Here is a 20,781-nt window from a genome sequence, read left to right on the forward strand (position 1 = left end):
GCACTAGCCTTTCACATAGCCGTCCGGAGTTCGATTCCCGGATCGGACGTGAAAAGGTAAGGAGTTACCTGCCCGACCACGTGGGGTTTTCTTGGGTCTGGTTTATATATGTCCGACAAACAATTATCAATATACCGCAATTTCACGAAACCTGAACTCATTAAGGTCATATAATGGCTGGAAAGACAGCCAATCAGCATAGTGAATGTCATTAAAGTCAACGACAAGGTCAACATGCTGGTTGAAGACTAATGTCAAAACTCTAACTATACAATTCAGAATAACAATGTGGCTGTGGTATTAACTTGTATATATATTTAACAGACCGGTAGTATTTTGTAAACGGCCTCGGGAAAGCTACCTGATGACTTATAAAGGGATCCATTGTTTGACGTTTTGTGCTGTAATGACCTCAGAATCCAATGATAAATAATGATTCATTAATGAACCTTTGTTACCACTTCATATAATAAAAACGAATATTACTCATTAAGAATATATGTAACAACGGACCTTTAAACCTGAATAACATTCTTCTTGTGTATAATTGTAAGGGCGTGGCGTCATGGCATTTCCTGTTTGAAATGTCTATAGATAGACACGTGCGAGCTGGATTTTTGTGGATGGAAATTACGAATTAAATCTATAAATAATTATGTGTCGCCGTAATACTTAACATCTGGAAATGTTTAATGACACAGGAGCTTCCGAGTGAAGGACAACCGGAAATTGTTCGCTTGTGTGCTACTAATGACGAAATATACATAGGAATGTCACTCATTCAGAGAATCAACTGATTCATGCTTACTTCTGTTATATATGTACCTCGTGTTTGTGAGATATGAGGACGAGAATAAAAAACTTAATAATGATTTCTTTATTTATCATAGGCATGATTAGTTGGGGCTGGTACATGGTATAACGACTTCCGGTCGTGGTTCCATGTCTATCCCTCACAGTCCATAAAACTTTTCAATCTGCTGAAATATCAAATTTGGTTACTCGTAGCATCTAGATGGATGTACAGATATCACTTTTTTGCATGTTGAGGATTATGACAAAAACAAACATAAGTCTTTAGTTATTCCTCGGCAAAAAGTATAAATTCTGTAGTAAAAACTGCCTGACTTATTTTACGAGTTATCCGCAACTGATGCAATTTAGACTAAAATAACACAAAGAAACGACCGTATAATTTAAAATGGCAATCATTTAAAACAAACATATACATAACAAACCACATCCAAATCAAATATGTGTATAGAAAGATAAATATCAAGTTGCGAAATATCAGTAGTTTCAATTCTCGATGTTCAACACTATAACAAGTCCAGAACACATTTACGAAAAATCCAAGTCTTGACAATGAAGCACAGCATGCACGATATCAATAAACAAGATTGCTACATTGTACACATCTGTTATGCAATATTATATTCCAGCATGCCAGTAATCCCAACATCCTATGTAGTGTTTATGCAACTGGGCTTAAAATACTAAAGTACTACATAACAAGCAAACTCCATCAAATGACAATACAAATAGAGACGGAACTAACTGGCAGATGTGAATAGCAAGTTTAAGTACATGTATGATTTTTTGGAAATTAATATGCATATGAGGAACGATAATGAAAAAATTGACATACAGCTGTTTCATCCTCCGAGCGCTTACCGTATGGTGCGATGGTGAATAAGTGTCAACATTTAAATGGATGTTTGATAATTCTTGTAATCATGCAAAAACTGTTTTTGTGGATTAAATTATCGCGTTGAATTATAATTCTGTATTTAATCACTAACGTATCACTATGAAAGTGCGTAAAATTGAGTTCACTATTCATGGCACGCTAAAAGTTAAGCACTCCAAAACCTCCAATTGTACTGCTGTTTTACCTGAACTAAGGAAGAGACGTTATGATAAACTCTATTTTTAAAACAGATATACTTTAATTCAGAACACCTACTGACATGGGCCTTAATGGTGCTTTTTGGTTTTTGGTGTCTATCTGTTCTTGGTATAGATGCCATGGATTACTCTTGTCGGTAATTTTCTTTATACATGTATGCTGGCGATGTGTACATTTTCTCATCAATCAAATTAAAAACCATTCTAATCACTACAATTAATATTCTGTATAAAACATTGGTATACAAAAACTTAAATGGGCCTTTTGCGCCTAAGTACTGTAAGCTTGAGGAGATATGATGAAAAGCGTATGTTTCATAACTTAACATCGTGGTGTAAGTGAAAATTGTCATGAAGCTGTATGGGTTTGTGGTCGTTTACTGTCTTTTCTTTTTATCTTGTCTTTTTCTTTGATAATGATTTATAAAACTGTATTAATGTTTAAGAAAACGATTATAAATATGTTATGCTAGCATGACTTCAGTCCTGAGATTTGTCTGATGTGAGCCGGTAAACATCCAAATTTTACTAGCTTATATGCTTTTGAATAAATTCAGAATTAAACAAAAAATTCTTAATCGATCGGAAAGTGAATAAAAAGTAGGTGAGTATGCCATATAGTTTCATATCTTCGGGTATAGACCATTTCAGAAAAATGAAAACACATAAAGTCTGAACTTTTCCAACTAGTCTTAAGATACAGGATTATGGTAGATACCAAATTAATCCTCGAACACGAGCAAAAACAGTATCCAATATAGCAATCTGTTAACCGAACGCATTCACCTTGTGTTTTATCAACCAACATACGTCCCTCTGTTCATACCACTTGGTAGCTTTCCACGTCACTACTCAGTAAACAAGTAGACTTACCCACGTGACTCTCCTACTTTACAGTAACCATATAAACGTATTTGTTAGATTAATGATGTTGACCTTCATCCTAATGTACATTTTATATACAACAACAATATAACTTCATGAAACATACGTCATTATGCTCACGTAACCAACGCTAGTTAAGCAATACCACATACCGTATATATGTCCGCCTGTATTATGCAGGCAGATTTAGATCTGATAAAAGAAAAAAGGGAATATATGTGTTTCGTGTTTTGTTTCTAAAAGACATTTATTGGGTTTTCAAGTAATAATACTAATAAATCTAGTTGTTTCTACAGTACAGGGATAATTCGTTTACATCCTATATGTTACGCTTGCCATTTATTGGTTAAAAACTGTTGATATATACATCAAATAGTTTACGCCTTACAACTTAATATCCCTGTTCGATGATATCTATTGCCCGGATCTAACCAGGAATTTGCCACTACCAGCACATATTTTCTCCTTAGTCATATAGGATAACATTATTTTTTAAAAACATTTTGCCTTGCTACATATGCAACAAGGCCAATGAAATTCCTTGCTTTCGCTCGTGATCTCTGCGCGTGTATTGTAAACGTAGACTACGATAAGTTCATTGCCCGTAACGAAAGTAGAATTAATTGTATGAACTTTACGATAACAATATCTCGACAATATAAGTGAGAGATTAAAAACGAAAAACTAGTGGGGGTTTTTTCAGAAAGCTACATGCAAACTGTACTATGCTGTGGATTCAAGTGTGACGGTTGTGGAGGCAATGTAGAAAAGAAACAAACATAAAATTTCTCTGCTTTCTAACGAAATTGATGAGTACAACCTCGATGTAGGATCATGTCATTCAGATCATAAAAAAAATTCAATTCGGTAATAAAGTGTTATCGGTCGTACACGTGTATATCAGCATCTAAGACGAGACACGGTTGACTTCGATGTTTAAGCACCGATTTTATTTCCCTGGTTAAAGATACAACAACCATGACCAAATTTGGTGTAAACTGTTTTACGTTTAAAAACTGAACCAAGTGTTCAGTCAACACATACCCGGTTTCCTCTTGGATATAAATTACTTTTGTCGTTTTCGTTGGTGATCTACTGGTATTTTTCGACATAAAAAGAGAAATTGCTTGTACAACCCTCGGAAAAGTACAATTTATTTCGATGGTCATGCTTAGATTTCTAGCAAGCAAACTATACATTTTTGTATCATTTTATCCAATTAGGTCACGAAACACACAACTCCATCTTTGACAGAGTAAACCGATATTAAAGCGCAACTGTTGTATAAACTCCAAGATCGTGTGTTATCCTGATCGGAATTAACATATCAACAGACATAATGTACACATATTGAAAGCCTTTCTATTGAAATCTACTTTTCATTTACAAAACTGTTGTTTTTGGCAGATATTTCCAATAGAGAATTGTTGGCTGCGGTAAATGGCTCATCTACAACAACTAAAGGTAAATTGGCCCCCGTCCACGGCCTGTTGATACTAGCCATCGTCTGTGAATTGAATGCACATTATTGAAAACTTACAAACTAAATGCTTTCGAAAGCTGCTGCGAATGTACCTACTTCGATTCAAAACATACGCTCTTCAAATGTAGGGCTGTATTCCCGAAATAAATAAATAAGATAAAAAAAAAACAAGCCTAACGCTTCTAAACAACATTGTCCGAGGTAGGATTCATAAATTTCTTGTTCAACACTAGAGTTTACGAAAATTGTGAGAATTGTTAAACGGTGATGAGAGGGATCATCAACATTATTAGCGTGTAACGAATATTGGCAACGTTCCCTGTTCTTGAATGCCGTAAACATGATGTGTCTGTTTATTCAGTTGTAATGTGAAGTTTTAATGATAGCCATAACACATGACGATTTCAATAGATTAACCAAATGAATATACATATATAATTGAATTCAATAAATGTTCGTGTGGGATATTAAAATTATTTTGAATGTCTGTTGTCGAATGAGTGACTTTTATATCAATGAGTCAAGGATCAAAGTTTTGTGTGTCGATTGTATAGGCGATTTTCATCTATTATACGGTTCACGTTTGAGTCAGATCCATGCACACTGTGTAACAGGGTAGTCATGCTTCCAAAACTTTATTTCAATTTAATCATAGGCATTATTCATATTTATTTTAGGTCTGTTGTCTGATATACCAAAAGTGGATTGGCATTCTAAAGTGTCTCTGACTAATGCATAAACGTCTTATTTTATCGGTTTTATCCATAATCGTTGGAACCAACAGCGTCGTTGCCAATACATTGGTATAATTCACATCACCATGGCAACGGTAAGGTTATGAACGCACATATATTTCTGTTTTAGCACAAAGGATTTAGGAAAAGGATAGAGGCGTTGTCCAGAATTGAAACATACATAGATATGATAATCCAGTCTAGAGAAAGCTTATGTATCTTATCGGTTACTTCCGCCTGCCTCCCCACTGAGATATGATTGACTAAACTATCGGTTATGACCCGGTCTTATCTACATTGCTACCATCAAGAGGCTGGCACAATAATTAATAAATGATTGACTGATTGATAGCTGTGGATGGAAAAAATCTGAATACCATGAGTTTTTTTCGGTGTACATCTTGACGATACGCAATATCCAACAATGCTCGCGGCAAATATAACGAATTAACGATAAACCAGAAACTCCAACGAAGTTAATGAAAAGTTAGATTCAGAAAAGGTGTCTGTTTCTCTTTAGTTTCTTTACGTCTAGTTTTATATTAACGGATGAGTTTCCCACCTGCTAAAGCATCGCAAATTTAACCCCCAAAACATTTTTTTTTTCAAATTATCTATATATTATTTATATTTGTAATAATCCGTGTTGTGTCGCCATTTTCGTGTTCTCCACACCAGAAACAATAATCTTCTATCAATAGAAGTTTCTTGTAAAACAATGATCTTTTCAAATTCCGTGATGATTGTGTACCCGCATTAGGTAGTGGAGTATAGCTGAACAATGGATGTGTTATATGGGTATATTCTTATGTTATTAAGCCCTTGTTTCAAAGCGTGATTTTTTCTCTGAGTCGGAATTGTTCTGATTTGCAGTTAACAAATTACATATGATTAACGTCAGTAGAATGCACGTCCTTTGCATGTAGTGTCGCAAGTGACGCATTCGCATTATTTCATTCGCCAGCGATTCAAGATCAGGCCAAATAAACTGTTTCACAAATAACATAAAAAAAATACCTCAAATATGTGACAAATTTCATATACATGACTCTTATCATCCATACAGTGCATGTATGTATACAGACATAAGTTCTATCAGCTGTTGTGTTACTAAAGAGAATGAAGTGGCTACCATGAAAATATCAGGTCTCGGTTTCTAGAGCACGATAAGAATTCCGTTAAGTACAGATTTGATAAGCACAAATAAGTCCCTTTTATAACACTGAATTTCTATTCAATTGATATATTAGAAAGTGTGTTTTTTCATGAAAGTGAGATCGATACATGGAAGAAAACAAATTTTCTTACTTGAAATTAGAACATTTTTCTGTTTACTTAAATAAAACTTAAGATTAAAACAAATTATTGTAATATGAAACATAATTATTAAAATTTGGAAGCCTTAACATACCTTTACCAGCAACATTAAATATGAATTTTGAAAACGTTCACAATTTACCTATATTATGTATTATTATCAGCTATATTCAAAGCCAAACCACTACTACTTATTAAGCGATGCTTACTCTTCCGGAACATCTGGTCTTCTTCTCTTTGTCTTTATCAACGTATATATCTTTCTTTCGTTCATATTTTGTCCTACCTTTATTGCATCTGAGTTTGGATTATGATCATGTATTATTGCCCTGGTAATTTCCGAGGCCTCAATAAATATCTTTGTAACATGATGTACTTGATTTTGAGTTTTGTGAATTAAAAAATACATCGTGTTGGTATCCTCTTGTTTTTGTGTTAGCGAAATACAGATAAGCATTATTCCTATTCCACACCCATTTTTACAATAAATACTGAGTCTCAAATCGATACGAGATATATCGTTAGCGTTACTACATGCCTAATTCTAAGTACTCGTGCTGAGGCGCAAAATAAGAAATAATAATGCTATCATGTGATCAGTCGTGATTGGCTAAAATATTACAAACACGAGTGGATTATATTTTCCCTGTCTAAAATTCCTGGGGAATTATAATGCATATGGTATTTGCTAAATTATAAGCAAACAGCCTTGAAGACGTGCATTGTTGTCACGATCGCGTTTCCTTCAGCGATAAGTGCCAATGTTCTAGTACGCCGCAGATACATATAAAATGACGTCACTTCCGATACTAGCGTTTCACTCTGAAAAAAGACGGGAAAATAAAGTTCGCGATAAGATAAATATCGCCTATCACCTGTAGTTTTTATGATTGTAACCGTTAGATACAGCTGAATGCACACACCTGATCTAAAAATAAACTAGCGCTTTTCGCCCGGTAGTCTGTTTTAATGAAGCTCTAGGGACATACCGTTGATGTACTTGGTACATAAACTTTTACGTAATATAGTTTAACAACTCTTCCATCATAAGGTGCCAAAATACGTTACGTATATCTAGTTGCTGTCTGCGAATCTGTTAAAAAGTTCTTCACATTTATTTTTGTACACAACAAACTTTGCTGTAGTGATAATTAACACTTATTTTGCGTGTGTTGACACTTACAAAGTACGACTTCTGGCATTTTCTGATAACGGTTTCCACGTTAGTGCAAGCACTTGTAAAGTTCAAAATCGGTATAACGAACGTCTATACATCATGTAAATATTAAACTGAAGTCATATCAAAATGTATATTAAGGAGATTGCTTTATATATCGTTCTCTTACACGGAATCTTCGAGTACTATTGCCTTGAGGATCAGGCTTGTTAATTAAACTGTCGCGACGTGAGGATGTAAATTGAAGAATATTGCATTAAACACATGTTAAGATCCCTAAAAATGATTAATGTTATGAGCTATGTGAAAAAGTTCATGTATTCGATATCTGAGACTGAATCCGGGGAAATATTAAATAGCTACGGTAAACAGAGTGAATATGATTTAATGAAATCTTTATGAAAAAGACACAAACATACAGATACGTCATCAGAATATTATTTACAAATTCGACAAAACTACCGCAAAATATGAACAAAACATTAACATGGAGACCCATGAGAAAGTCCATAAAGGACCATGTTTTCAGGAAGTCTAAGCGTCTTCTGCTTTCTCGGCGACATCTGCTAACAACTAACGGAACCATCTAGCATACTAGCAAGCATCAACCATGTCCTGTTTTACAGCTCACAAGGGTATATCTTCCCTAACAGTATTATTATGTAGACCCTAAAACTTCCCTTTAATCTTCGGCAAACTGCATTATCTCGAATTCATGTATTGCGAGTTTATCTGTCTTCTGTTGATGTCTAGTTCGAAAATCGCGATATCGGGAACAAGCACTTTAATATCAGCTGCGACATGATGTCGTCCATAGGTTTGGGAAGCAAGGTTGCTGCTATTTAGGAATGGAAAATGATAATGATAATAGGGAAACCGAAATCATTGTGCTTATCTTATCTGGTGCAAAGCTTTCCTGCTGGTTTCATGGTCTCAGGTAGTCTGTCGTGGTCTTAATTTCAATTTCTTGTGGGTGTATACGATGGCATGGTCAATAAACATCTAGTTATTTCAACACATATAAAGGTAAAAGTGAATAACTTGGCAAGGAATTTCTAACCTGTTTTGACACGCTCTTCGATAAATTCAGCCCCATGTGAAAACAAAAAAGAATTGGGCACCGAGTGTTCCCAATAAATGCCAATAAATTTTACCACTCGACGGTGATATTGTCAACTTGAATTAGATTATTCAAACCATGTTGTCTTCAGTATATTTTTTCATATTTCAGGAATTACTCTCAAGTGTAGTTTACAACCTTATATCTGTACCGCCTTCTACCTCTATTGCACTCTAAACTAGAGAATGATGGTTTCCTTCCCTTTGAAATGAGGAATGTTAGTGTACAGAGTGGAAATCAAATGTTTCTGTAGAGGAAATCGTTTCAGAAGATTGAGTTCAAAATTGGTCAAAGCTCTTGGAGTGTTTTAAGAAGTTCCAGTACACGCATCATTTGGCAAAATTACTTTATTATGAAATTTTAAGAGCAAATTTTCACTTTATAATTAATGAAAGATAACTTTAAAACCTACTTAAGCTGAGTGGTACCATTTAAGAAACACTTAAGGAAAGTCGAATCCAGTGAAAATTAATAAAAGTCCCAAACCCAAACCGATTTTTTGCAAATTTTCGAAGGCCAAGGAAAGTGGCCATTCTCAACAATGTATAGACAGAAAAAATACACAGAATGTGCTGTAAGCTTTTCGTGACGTCATATCAGTGGTAGATTGCGGATGTATAGTCAATCGAGGGCCCGTTGTGAAGTCTACATAGGATGTATATATCTTCATAGTTTATACCAACCTCTGACGGAAATGTGAAAAGGAATTTCCTTATTCGCTTCGTAAACGGCAACGATGTAAATTCAATGACCGGAAGTTCGTAATGGAGGTTATCTTTTACAATATATAAAGCAATTAATGTTATTCTTCAGTTTTATTGAAAGTTACTTTAATCACAAACCATTGATTCTATTTCTCGAAAACGGCATAAGACCTGCTGAAATATTTGCGAGAGGAAAGCTATGTGTTCTGTCACCTAGATCAGATAAACATACGCTCACACCATGCATACATGCAGAGGGTTTAATTTAATGATAAAAGATGTTGATTGGACGTTGAACAATATGAAAGCAAAACAAACAAGGAGTAAACAGTCTCAGAACGCGTTTCAAAAATTGATAGTATTGGGAATTGTAGTTCGCTGCTTAGTTAAAGGTTTGATTGTTGATGTGGAATTCTTGTGATGTTTAGAAATCAAATATAAACAAAGGAGGTCCGTACCCCTATCAATTACTAAATCAAAACACTTCTTAAGAAAACTGGATAATGTTAATGTAGAGTTTCTTTCGTTATCGTTAAGCGTAATTTGGATTTGACATCAGAATCAAGGTATACATACTTGTATTCGATTTGATATTTTATTCAAATCTAAGCTACAATTTATTCCAAGAGTGATTGACCAAATTCATTAAACCCATTCTAAAAGTGGACGCAAGGTAACATGCGTTTTTTCTTCAACTACTCTCTATAATAAGTTTTCACGGAATCTATAATTATCTTGGATGTCCCTTATCAATTTATGGAATGAGTTTTACTGTATTTGGATAATGCTAAAAACGCCATGTTAAAGTGAGTTAAGCTCTATCATAATTATTAATGAATGCGAAACAAGAACATGCTTAAGGAGTAGTTGTTAGGTCGTCTACATCCGCTATTGCAGCATTGTTAATTGTAAAATTTGGAAGCAGTCAACTGAAAGTATGGATATTCGGACATATCACAGCCTCCAAAAACGCACACATCCAACGCACCCACCTCGGGAGGCCGTCGTTAAATAGCCCTAGCGGTATGTAGGACGTTCAGCAATATAAACGAAGCACAGTATTTGAAATATTTTGGGACGTAAGGTGCGGCAAGGTTTATGAGTAAAATATTACTGATGGTATTGTCATTAACTATATTTGTTTTCTAGATCCATAAATTTGCTGATGCCCCATTCTAATTGTGCGACACTCACAATAATTCCATAAGATCTCCGCGGTCATTCCAGGTGCAGTTTAAGCTGACACTACCACTTGAAATCATCGTAACACAGACAGATTAACCAAATGAAACACAGTTTTAACATGATGGTCACTTAACCTTTGTATTAAGTCTCAAATAAGGACCACGGTCGTTAAGTGTGTTTCGTTTGGTTTATTGTTATGTCGCTGTTCTGACTACGAGTACGCCTGCTTCGAGAAATTTACAATAGTGGAAGGTTTGAGACCATTGTATGCACAGAGAATAAAACAGAATATTCAGACTGTATCGTGATATTCTCAACGGATCAGTATTGTGATGTCATCGACCGATTGTTAACAGTAATAAGAATTATTTCACTTTCGAGGTAGTAAATCAAATCACAAAAAGGGTGGTAGGGTTTGTGTAAAACACCAGGCATTACTATTTCGTTACCATAATATAAATTGCACGGCTTTTTCTGACAACATGTTTCATTCCTGAGGTTTGGCATTTACCCATTTACTAATGGTTACTAATGGGTTTTTCATTCAAATATTCCACCAATTTCTTTATATTTTGATTTCCTATGATTAGTGCAAAAAGTAAAAGCACATATTTTATTGAGCAGAAGTGTAAAGAAATAAAACTACAAGCAGTGATTTTCACATAGAAAAATATACGTTAAAAATGAAATAAAGAATTCACTCATAAAAATACTTCAATATAGACAAGGAATGTTCTCCGACTCCTGGTGTACACTTTCTTAAAAAAATAAACAGTAACACGACACCGGCAGGGAACCTTAAATCGATGAGAATGAAACTATAGTCTGTGCAATCAGGAAAATGATGGCACCATTGTCTCGGATGCCATATTACACCTATATACAAAATTTCATTAAATTCGGATTTTGTCCTGTTGTTATTCTTCCAATCAATTAGCATTATTTACTCCATACATACAGAACAAATGTTTTAGATGAAATCTCATTATCAGATCGGAGGCCGGAAAATGTTGGACATTTTGGCAAAAACCGAAACTAGTGTACAGATTTTGAGGCCATCGGTATTCATACCTGGAGGTGTGGTGACGATAAAAAAATTTGGAGGAAAATTACGGAAATATTCACGGCAAAAAGCGGAAAAAGACATCCACGATAAGAGACTTATGCTGTCTTTATTAAATTACACCTTCCACGTGACGGGAATATGTAGATACATCATTTCGCCGAATTCACTTTCTCGATAACTCGAACGAAATATTGGAGATACAAATTGAATTGAAAAATCCATTTTATATTTACGCACGGCTAAATTGTGTGCAAGTACGTCATCTAGCTTACTTCAGCGCCACGTCAACGTAAGGTTACACAAAATATTGGTGTGTAAGTGATTTTTTTTTCTTAAAAGAACGCATGATTTAAAAGTGTACATAAAAGGATTCTTAGCTCATCATACCCATATACACAGAAATATCTCCATATAAAGAGATATATCTACACTGACGTAATATACCTTATTGTAATGGAATGTTTGAACTTTATAATATTTAAGACAAAAATTTGATGATTATTTGCTATTAAAATAATTAGAAGTTAATTTTAAAATAATTCCGTTTTTGCAACTAGATATATTTTCCTAGCTGTACAATTAATTGACTGTGACACCACCGTGTTTTCGTCGCGTGAGGCACTCTCTGTGAAGTAAAGGCACGTGCTAATGGCCGGTAAATCTAGTTACGATGACTGCTGATGTTGAGACCACCAGTGATGAAATCCTTCAAATTAGGTCATCTGTACAGATTGGGTCACACGATTACGTGCCACATGAGAGAATGATTTCTATTCCTAATTCATTGGCGAAAGCAATAACGTGTCGTAATTAAAGCTTGAATAAATAAACATTTTCATATTTAGAGGGGTATATGAATAAAGCCGATGTTGGATCGTAGCCATATTTCACGATAAGTCTCAGCGTGTAACCAGTCTTCGTAACGAGATGAAGAAGATGATTCAGGTACTAATAACCTCACCTGTTCAAATATCTATATACACCGTATATATGATGCACTGGTCTTGTCGATAGACATGATTTGAAGAAAACACTGATAAGGCAATTATTATATCGTTACAGAATGCACCTGCATTGATGCATGATACAATTTGTAATGAAGGATTTGGAATTTAGCAAAATTCTCATATGGTTTTATTTACACATTTGAAGACCATATAAAAATGGTGTAAATGGATGATGGCATCAGACTTTGTTTCAATGACACTGTAATACTGCAACCACTTCTGTCACATTATACTGATAAGGGACTAAGCTGCGCAATTGTAAATAAGAGTATCAAGAAAAGATACAAAAGTTCCACATTGAGTGACATGGCACAATCATGCAATGGGGACGACATAATATCATCATGGCTGTGTAAAAAGGAGTAAAACACGTCTAAATGCTTAAGTATCATGACGGAAGGAAGATAACCAAAGCGCATCTTCTCGAAGGGTTGATACATATAACCAAGCTATACACATATACACGGATGTAACATGTGAAGAGGCAAAATATCAAGAATTTTTTCTGTATTCTAATACAGTGACAGTGACCAAAAATCAAACTTACAGAGAACAATGAAAATTCCCACAAAAAAATTGTTTGTCACCAACAATTACATGTACACCCGATCTGGTTTTTAAAAAGCAAAAATCAAATATCATAAAAAGTGCAAAACACGTTGCGTAAACCAAACTGACTGACGATTACACGTGACCTGAACTCGTGTTAAATAATATAAAGCGATATATTTATTGGAAGATATAAACGAATCTGTCTGATATATGACCATTTTCTGGAGTATTGTCAAACTGTTTTAACCCTCGAAAGGTAAGAGTACAATGCCGTCTTCCTCGTTACAATAGAATTTCAGCTATTTTATAGACGGTGGTTTAATGTACGATAGCAAGTCAATTGATACCAGTAACGGTGAAATATAGGCCATACATAATATCTTGGCATGCTTGTGTAAGTAATCGGATGGTACTACACAAACATTAAGCATTGGGTTTGATTTTAATGGAATATTTCTGGTGTAGCTTGCCTTTCATCTTCAGTGAGTGTAAAATAATATACCTGGGGAAACAGGACCATTCTAAGTGGTTACAGACACGAGACGATGGAGCTCCCTATCGGCACCAAAATCTACAGGCAGATGTAGGCAAGGAATACTTTACATGCCTTCAATGTTTTATACTCTATGTTTTGATCAGATCTACAAACAACATTATAAACGAACAGTATGCTGTGTTTAATGCATTACACATTTGGCAGGCAAAACAAAACACTTGTTTGATATAAAACTAAACAACTTTACGTCTTGTATGAACTCGATTGAAAACCACATAAAAGAATTTATTTGCATATCAAAACATTTCCCATGGTATGTTACAAACAAAAGTAGACAAGAAATAGGCAGAATTCGTCGTCTCAAAGACAGATTTGGACCATGAATTCGACGAAAAAGACAACTTGAATCGAGACAGAATAAACAAGAACAAAAGGAAACAGGCTTTTCAGAAGAGGAAAAGCTGTGTACGCTATGACACTGATGTCATTTTTTACTCTCGTAAAATCGTTTAGTAGAGATTTACTGATTAGTATTCAAATCATTACTTTCCCAAGATGTCTTCATTTTAAGAGTTTTATCAGGTTTTTAATATATTGTACGCTGATTCCAAAGTAATCCTTAAAAGTTCATTAGTAGTCAAAGTCACCGTTTATTGATTTATTTCATCGCTGACCTTTTTCATCCTATAAACAGGCGCTGCATTGACGTTTCTATGGAGAAAGTTCATGTAGTAGTTCTCTGACATCTTGTCAAACTGACATTTTAGAACATTGATATTTAAAGAATCAAATGACAAACGCTACATTCTTTTCGCCTTTGTTTCTCCGTGCCAATAGTTAACAATACAAACCATAGAAGAATGCGATTGGATATCTTGAAATATATTACACCAATGCCGATTATTGAGGTTTTATCTGGATGAACGCTCCCATCTGTTCTCCAACAGATATTGGCTTATCTTGGAATTCTTAACTTTACATGAGTCATCAGCTGTACAGGTCGATTTAGACAAGCTGTTATTTTTGAAGATGAAAAGCGCCATCTTTGATTCAGACAACACATTAACTTGTCTATTTTATATCTTTATGATACTTAGGCACCACCTCATGCGATATTACCTTGAGAATGTGATATCTACTGTGGGTATATTCTCGTGACGACTAAAATCGTCCATTTCAATTTTTTGTCTCCATCAATGGCTTCCTTGTTAAAACTTCGAGTTACTCTTTTTGAAAAGCACTCGGTCAAGGCCATCGAAATAAAAAGTCTTCAGACTTGTGAACTTGGTGTTAGACAATGTCTCAAATATAACCAACAGGTATATTCCTTAACTTTGCATTCTAGCACCTTTGAACTGTAACCAAATAGATGCTGAATGTCTTAAACCACTAATATTATTCACAAACCTAGAGAGATAGCATGTATGTATATCAGTTGACAGCTTTAAAAGACGCAGATATTTGTGTTTAATGTTCAGCTAGTTTTAGAGATAAGTCCATTGTTATATTTTGTATTTACATTACATCCATTAAGGAGTTGAGATGCTTCAGGAACATGAATAAAAAATGCACTTGGCACAAACAAAACGCATATATCATTATGCCTATGGTAGTATTTTGCTGTATCATAGTTCAATATCTGTTACATAACTCTTATCCTTTAAGATGTAACTAAATAATATCCATAAGGTGGGATGGATTTAAAATGATTAAACTCGACATGAATGAAAAAACATACATATTTTGTACGTATGAGTGTTTTACATTTTTCTTGTACAACGTTATCCAGCTGGTCTCTATACTCTTATCTTTCAGATAATAATAGCACAGACCGATTTCAAGAGTCAATGGTCTCGTCGTTATCAGTATACATTGTTGTATAAAGTCGTATTGGACAGGTGCGTAATGTCTATGCGTGTATGGTATGCATCAGGATACCAAACAATCTTTGATATAGTACCAAATGAGATTTTTCGAGATACGGCGAGATTAGAAAAGTGCGCTGTGTCTACCGCCAGTTACGATTTCACATTAAAAATTCCCAACAAACGTACGCCTGTCCAGCGTAAAGGCAAAGCTCCTAAAAATCAACCGGCTGGTATTTTCTATACATTGGTGCAACGTGATCTGCAAAACATAACACATGTTTCACTGTACAATCTCGCTTGATGTCTGACAAAGCTTAATGAGCCTTTCTTTGTTTAAGCAACCTTGCTGTGCTAAGACGAGTCGGAGTAGCAAACATCATTAGTTAGGTGAAATACGTTCTTAAACACAAAAAACAACGTGTATGGCTTAAACATATTTCATGAATATCAAGCATTTGATCTTTAAAATATATCAAGACACACATTTATATGATGCTGAAGTCAACTCAGAGTAGTGCATCTCGTAAAACTTATACATTCAACATTTTTGGCACTTGTAACGAATGTTGCGGCAAACTGGTAATTCTGTTTCAGCAGTATTACATCAGCTTACACGGAAATGGATTTAGTTCCTTATGTAATTCAACCTCTACGAGCGAAAATGTTTATATATATATAGATACACTTCCGATGGTTATGTATAGAATCAAACCATACATTTATTTCATGTCGTTTTAATCTATACCATACTGTGTCTACTCTTTTTCAAGGCTAAATTTGTGTAAGACACTACGCCCAGAGACTGATATTTCGGTTACAACCGGGCCTAGGGTACCTCAACCTTCCAATACCATTCGTAGTTTAGTTGAATGTGGTGGCCTATGTTCAGAATTGAAGGTGCCAGCATATTTGCATATTCCCAACGTTGAAATTCAATTACAAATTAAAGACAAATTGCAAAAATCATAGGAAAATTATGTCAACATCCATTTTAAATGATTGATAGTATATCATGTTTATTCCGGCCTCCGTCCAACTCAACATCAGTGATTTGATTGTGACCAATCAGCCTATGAAGAAAAGGCCTTCATGCCTCTGAGATTCATATGATAAAAAACAGCAAAGATTGTACTACAAAAAACCACAAATTACACCCGGTACATGATATAAGTTAGATTAGGGATTATATCCATAAAGCACCAGTTTCTCTTTTCTCAAAACAAACACGAAAAACAAGCTTGTATGTGTATTATGCGAACGATTTTTGGCAAAGCGATCATAAAACGAGTGTAATGGGGCATTGACGTCACTAGTGGTATAGCGCTAATTGTTTGCAAGCCTAATTTTCGTCTTAGATAAATAGAAGAACCATCAACATACCCTTAATTATCTAAGAGGTTATCATTTAAATTCCATATTCTTTAACAGAGATTTGTTAGGACCGGTATTATGGTGGTTGTTTGAAGCTGAATTGTTTGTGGTATAAAGTTTTCATTTTGAACGTAAAAGTCATCGTAAATCGATGTATTGTCAAAACAATTATGCAAGTCAAAAGTTCTTTTGCTGTAATTTTCAATCGTGATATTATCCGTCCAAGAACATTAAGTCTGACTAGGCTTGTGTTTATCTTTTCAAATTGGCATACAATCATTTATCTCAAAGAAGTGGTTTTTGTGGACAGTAATCACCACAATCAGGACCAATTAAGCACGTGAACTGTATAGACCTGCACATTGGAATAGAGGACAAAAATACTGCTGTTGTCTGTTGCATTTGCGAAAGAGGTCATTTCTGTAGAACCAGGTTGCTGGGAATTAAAAAAATCAAAACTGAATCCGTGCCATCAACGCAATATTCGAGATATTGGGTTTCCTATGGTCTCTTCTGCTGTGTATGGTAAAAACTAGCCAGCTCCATGATTGTTATAATGACGTCATGTCATCGTAAGACGTTTCAATGCTTAATGTTGTTGATATCGGAAAACCAAACAATCTAAATTACAGGCTACTCATTGCTACGTTTAAATTAAGTTTACTAAGGTTTTCTTCCATCTTTTTATCTTTATCAACTCAGGCGCAATCATAACCCAAACCCAATCAGAAAACAATGTTCTCGTTATGATCACGTTAAAATACAAATTCATTAAAGAAATATATCAGTCTCATTGATATCTAAGCTAGGATCATTTAAGGAATATATCAGTCTCATTGATACCTAAACTTGGATCATTTAAGGAATATATCAGTCTCATTGATACCTAAGCTAGGATCATTTGAGGAATGTGTAAGTCTCATTAATATCTAAGCTAGGATTATTTAAGGAATATATCAGTCCCATTGATACCAAAACTCGGATCATTTAAGGAATGTGTAAGTCTCATTGATACCTAAGCTAGGATCATTTAAGGAATATATCAGTCTCATTAATACCTAAGCTATGATCATTTAAGGAATGTGTAAAGCTAGGATCATTTAAGGAATGTATCAGTCTCATTGATACCTAAGCTAGGATCATTTAAGGAATGTGTAAGTCTCGTTGATACCTAAGCTAGGATCATTTAAGGAATGTGTAAGTCTCGTTGATACCTAAGCTAGGATCATTTAAGGAATATATCAGTCTCATTGATACCTAAGCTCAGATCATTTAAGGAATGTGTAAGTCTCATTGATATCTAAACTCGGATCATTTCAGGAATGTATCAGTCTCATTGATACCTAAGCTAGGATCATTTAAGGAATGTGTAAGTCTCGTTGATACCTAAGCTAGGATCATTTAAGGAATGTGTAAGTCTCATTGATACCTAAGCTCAGATCATTTAAGGAATGTGTAAGTCTCATTGATATCTAAACTCGGATCATTTCAGGAATGTATCAGTCTCATTGATACCTAAGCTAGGATCATTTAAGGAATGTGTAAGTCTCGTTGATACCTAAGCTAGGATCATTTACGGAATGTGTAAGTCTCATTAATATCAAAGCTATGATCATTTAAGGAATGTGTAAGTCTCATTGATATCTAAGCTATGATCATTTAAGGAATGTGTAAGTCTCATTGATATCTAAGCTAGGATCATTTAAGGAATGTGTAAGTCTCATTGATACCTATGCTAGGATCATTTAAGAAATATATAAGTCTCTTTGATGCCTAAGCTAGGATGATACCTAAGCTATGATCATTTCAGGAATGTATCAGTCTCATTGATATCTAAGCTCAGATCATTTAAGGAATGTGCATGTCTCATTGATACCTAAGCTAGGATCATTTAAGGAATATATCAGTCTCATTGATACCTAAGCTCAGATCATTTAAGGAATGTGTAGGTCTCGTTGATACATAAACTAGGATCATTTAAGGAAAACTCGGATCATTTCAGGAATGTATCAGTCTCATTGATATTTAAACTCAGATCATTTAAGGAATATATTCCCAGTATAATGCATAATTGCATAATGCAATGGTAATAGAATCCCAAAAATGATGTCTATCGCACCTGATCTGGTCTTATTATACCGACAACAGAACAATCACCACTTATTACCAACTAGGTTTCACGTCCTTGAATTAAACTACTTTCGTTTATCAGGCCATTCCACTTTGCATAACTAAAATGGCTACACTTGATGCAAACACACATACACATATTTATGTATATATTTAAGTTTAGAGCAAGGCAAAGTGATGTTGCACGAATTTTTTAAATCCAGGAAATAAAAAAAATGTTTTGAAATGTATCTAAGATTTAACATGTTAATTGGAGAGCTGAGAAGCAAATGTTTCCTTTCCTATGTTTCGCTTTATTTTTGGCCACCTTTGAAGCGCTCTAAACATGTTAATTTGCAAATCCACTCACTTCCTGGCGATATGTTTTAGTTCGCACACCTGTTGAAGGGGGTCTAGTCGGGAGAACTATCACCAGGGAAAGATAAGAACACAATCGATTTTTTATAACAAATATACTTTCGGTTGATATTCACTGCATTATAACAGCTGAATTCATATGACAAGAATTTTCTTGTTTATTCAAAATACGAATCTGCCTTTAACGGAAACGTAATAAAACATCTCCTTAGCACTGGTTACATTGGCAATCAGATAAAATAAATAGACTTTGAAATTAATTCATATCTTTGTTCTGGAGAATCGTATTGGACAAAAATCATACCATGTTATAATCTCTTTTGGAATTTCGTTAATTTATAAGTACACAAGTCATTACTCAGAAGTATAATTCTTAACGGATTTTCAAAAATTAATTTTATCATAATGAAAGCAACTCAGTGTTTTCATACGGTGATCAATATTTCTAAATTATGTCAACATAACGACAATCCTCAAGGGTTTTTTTTTTTGCTACTGCCATGCGTTTTAAAACCTAGAATGGGTGAGGTATTCTTTCCGGTCCTGTTTTCAGTGTCTAGAACCCCTTACTTAATGTCTGTGTGGTGGTTGGAACACCGTGTGCAGAACTATGCCGAGGTTCGAAAACTGCCACATACGATTAGTAAAACCACTCAGGTCACTTGAGAAATGGTTTAATATTACGTACTCTTGATGCTCCGCGCACGTTCAATACCACTTCTAGAATAACAACCTAAAAACGAACAACATCACAACGAAAACATGTTTCAATATACTAATGATGATAGTGGTGACTTACCTGTGGACTGCTGGGCGTTTCCAGGTAAAGCCATCGCTAGAATGAAACACACGGGAAACCACTTCATCATTAGTTTTTTGTGTTTGAAATAAGAGAAAATGCAAAACTTCCCGTGGAATATAGCACTAGACACAGGTTGTTTTAGTTTACGGGTGTAGTCTACACACCGTTACCCCATCTACATGATAACGCGCACATTTATGCTATATCCGATACAGGGATTCAGAAAATACCAAAACATTCAACGTGACTAACAGCATACTGTGACAAACATAAATATCCTGTAGACAGTCCGTATCATCGCCTGACCCCGCGTTATTTCTCCATCAGTAACGCGCTGGTATGTATCGTCTGCTCGGGGCTACTGAAGCTGCACATAGATGCTCGCAGGGATAAAAATACTCACGTGATTCTAACGGGTCATGTGATATTTAAAAATAACTTCGGGGTTTCTCGTGAGTTAAACAAATCATTTTTGATAACTAATTACACAGACGAAATTCCTATATTGTATACAAACTCTGGGAGCTGTCTTCGGAATACATGGATCGTGTCGTCTGTTACGTTCTATAGAATCAAGTTTTGTGAATACGACAGCTCAATATCTGAATGATAACCTGAC

General features: G+C 34.8%; 1 protein-coding gene across 1 annotated transcript in view; it reads right to left on the reverse strand.

Moving 5' to 3' along the window:
- The window catches only part of LOC132553619 (uncharacterized), a 38,370-nt gene extending 17,912 nt beyond the window's left edge, over positions 1-20,458 (reverse strand). Inside the window, exon 1 of the mRNA XM_060217876.1 lies at positions 20,160-20,458. Coding sequence (XP_060073859.1) covers positions 20,160-20,229 — 70 coding nt within the window. The 5' untranslated portion in view covers positions 20,230-20,458. The remainder of the gene's footprint in view (positions 1-20,159) is intronic.
- Between the last annotated feature and the right edge of the window lie 323 nt (positions 20,459-20,781).

This window comes from Ylistrum balloti, unplaced genomic scaffold, assembly GCF_031769215.1.
Source record: "Ylistrum balloti isolate Yb309-2 unplaced genomic scaffold, AGI_CSIRO_Ybal_v1 Utg370342, whole genome shotgun sequence".
NCBI classification, from domain to species: domain Eukaryota; kingdom Metazoa; phylum Mollusca; class Bivalvia; order Pectinida; family Pectinidae; genus Ylistrum; species Ylistrum balloti.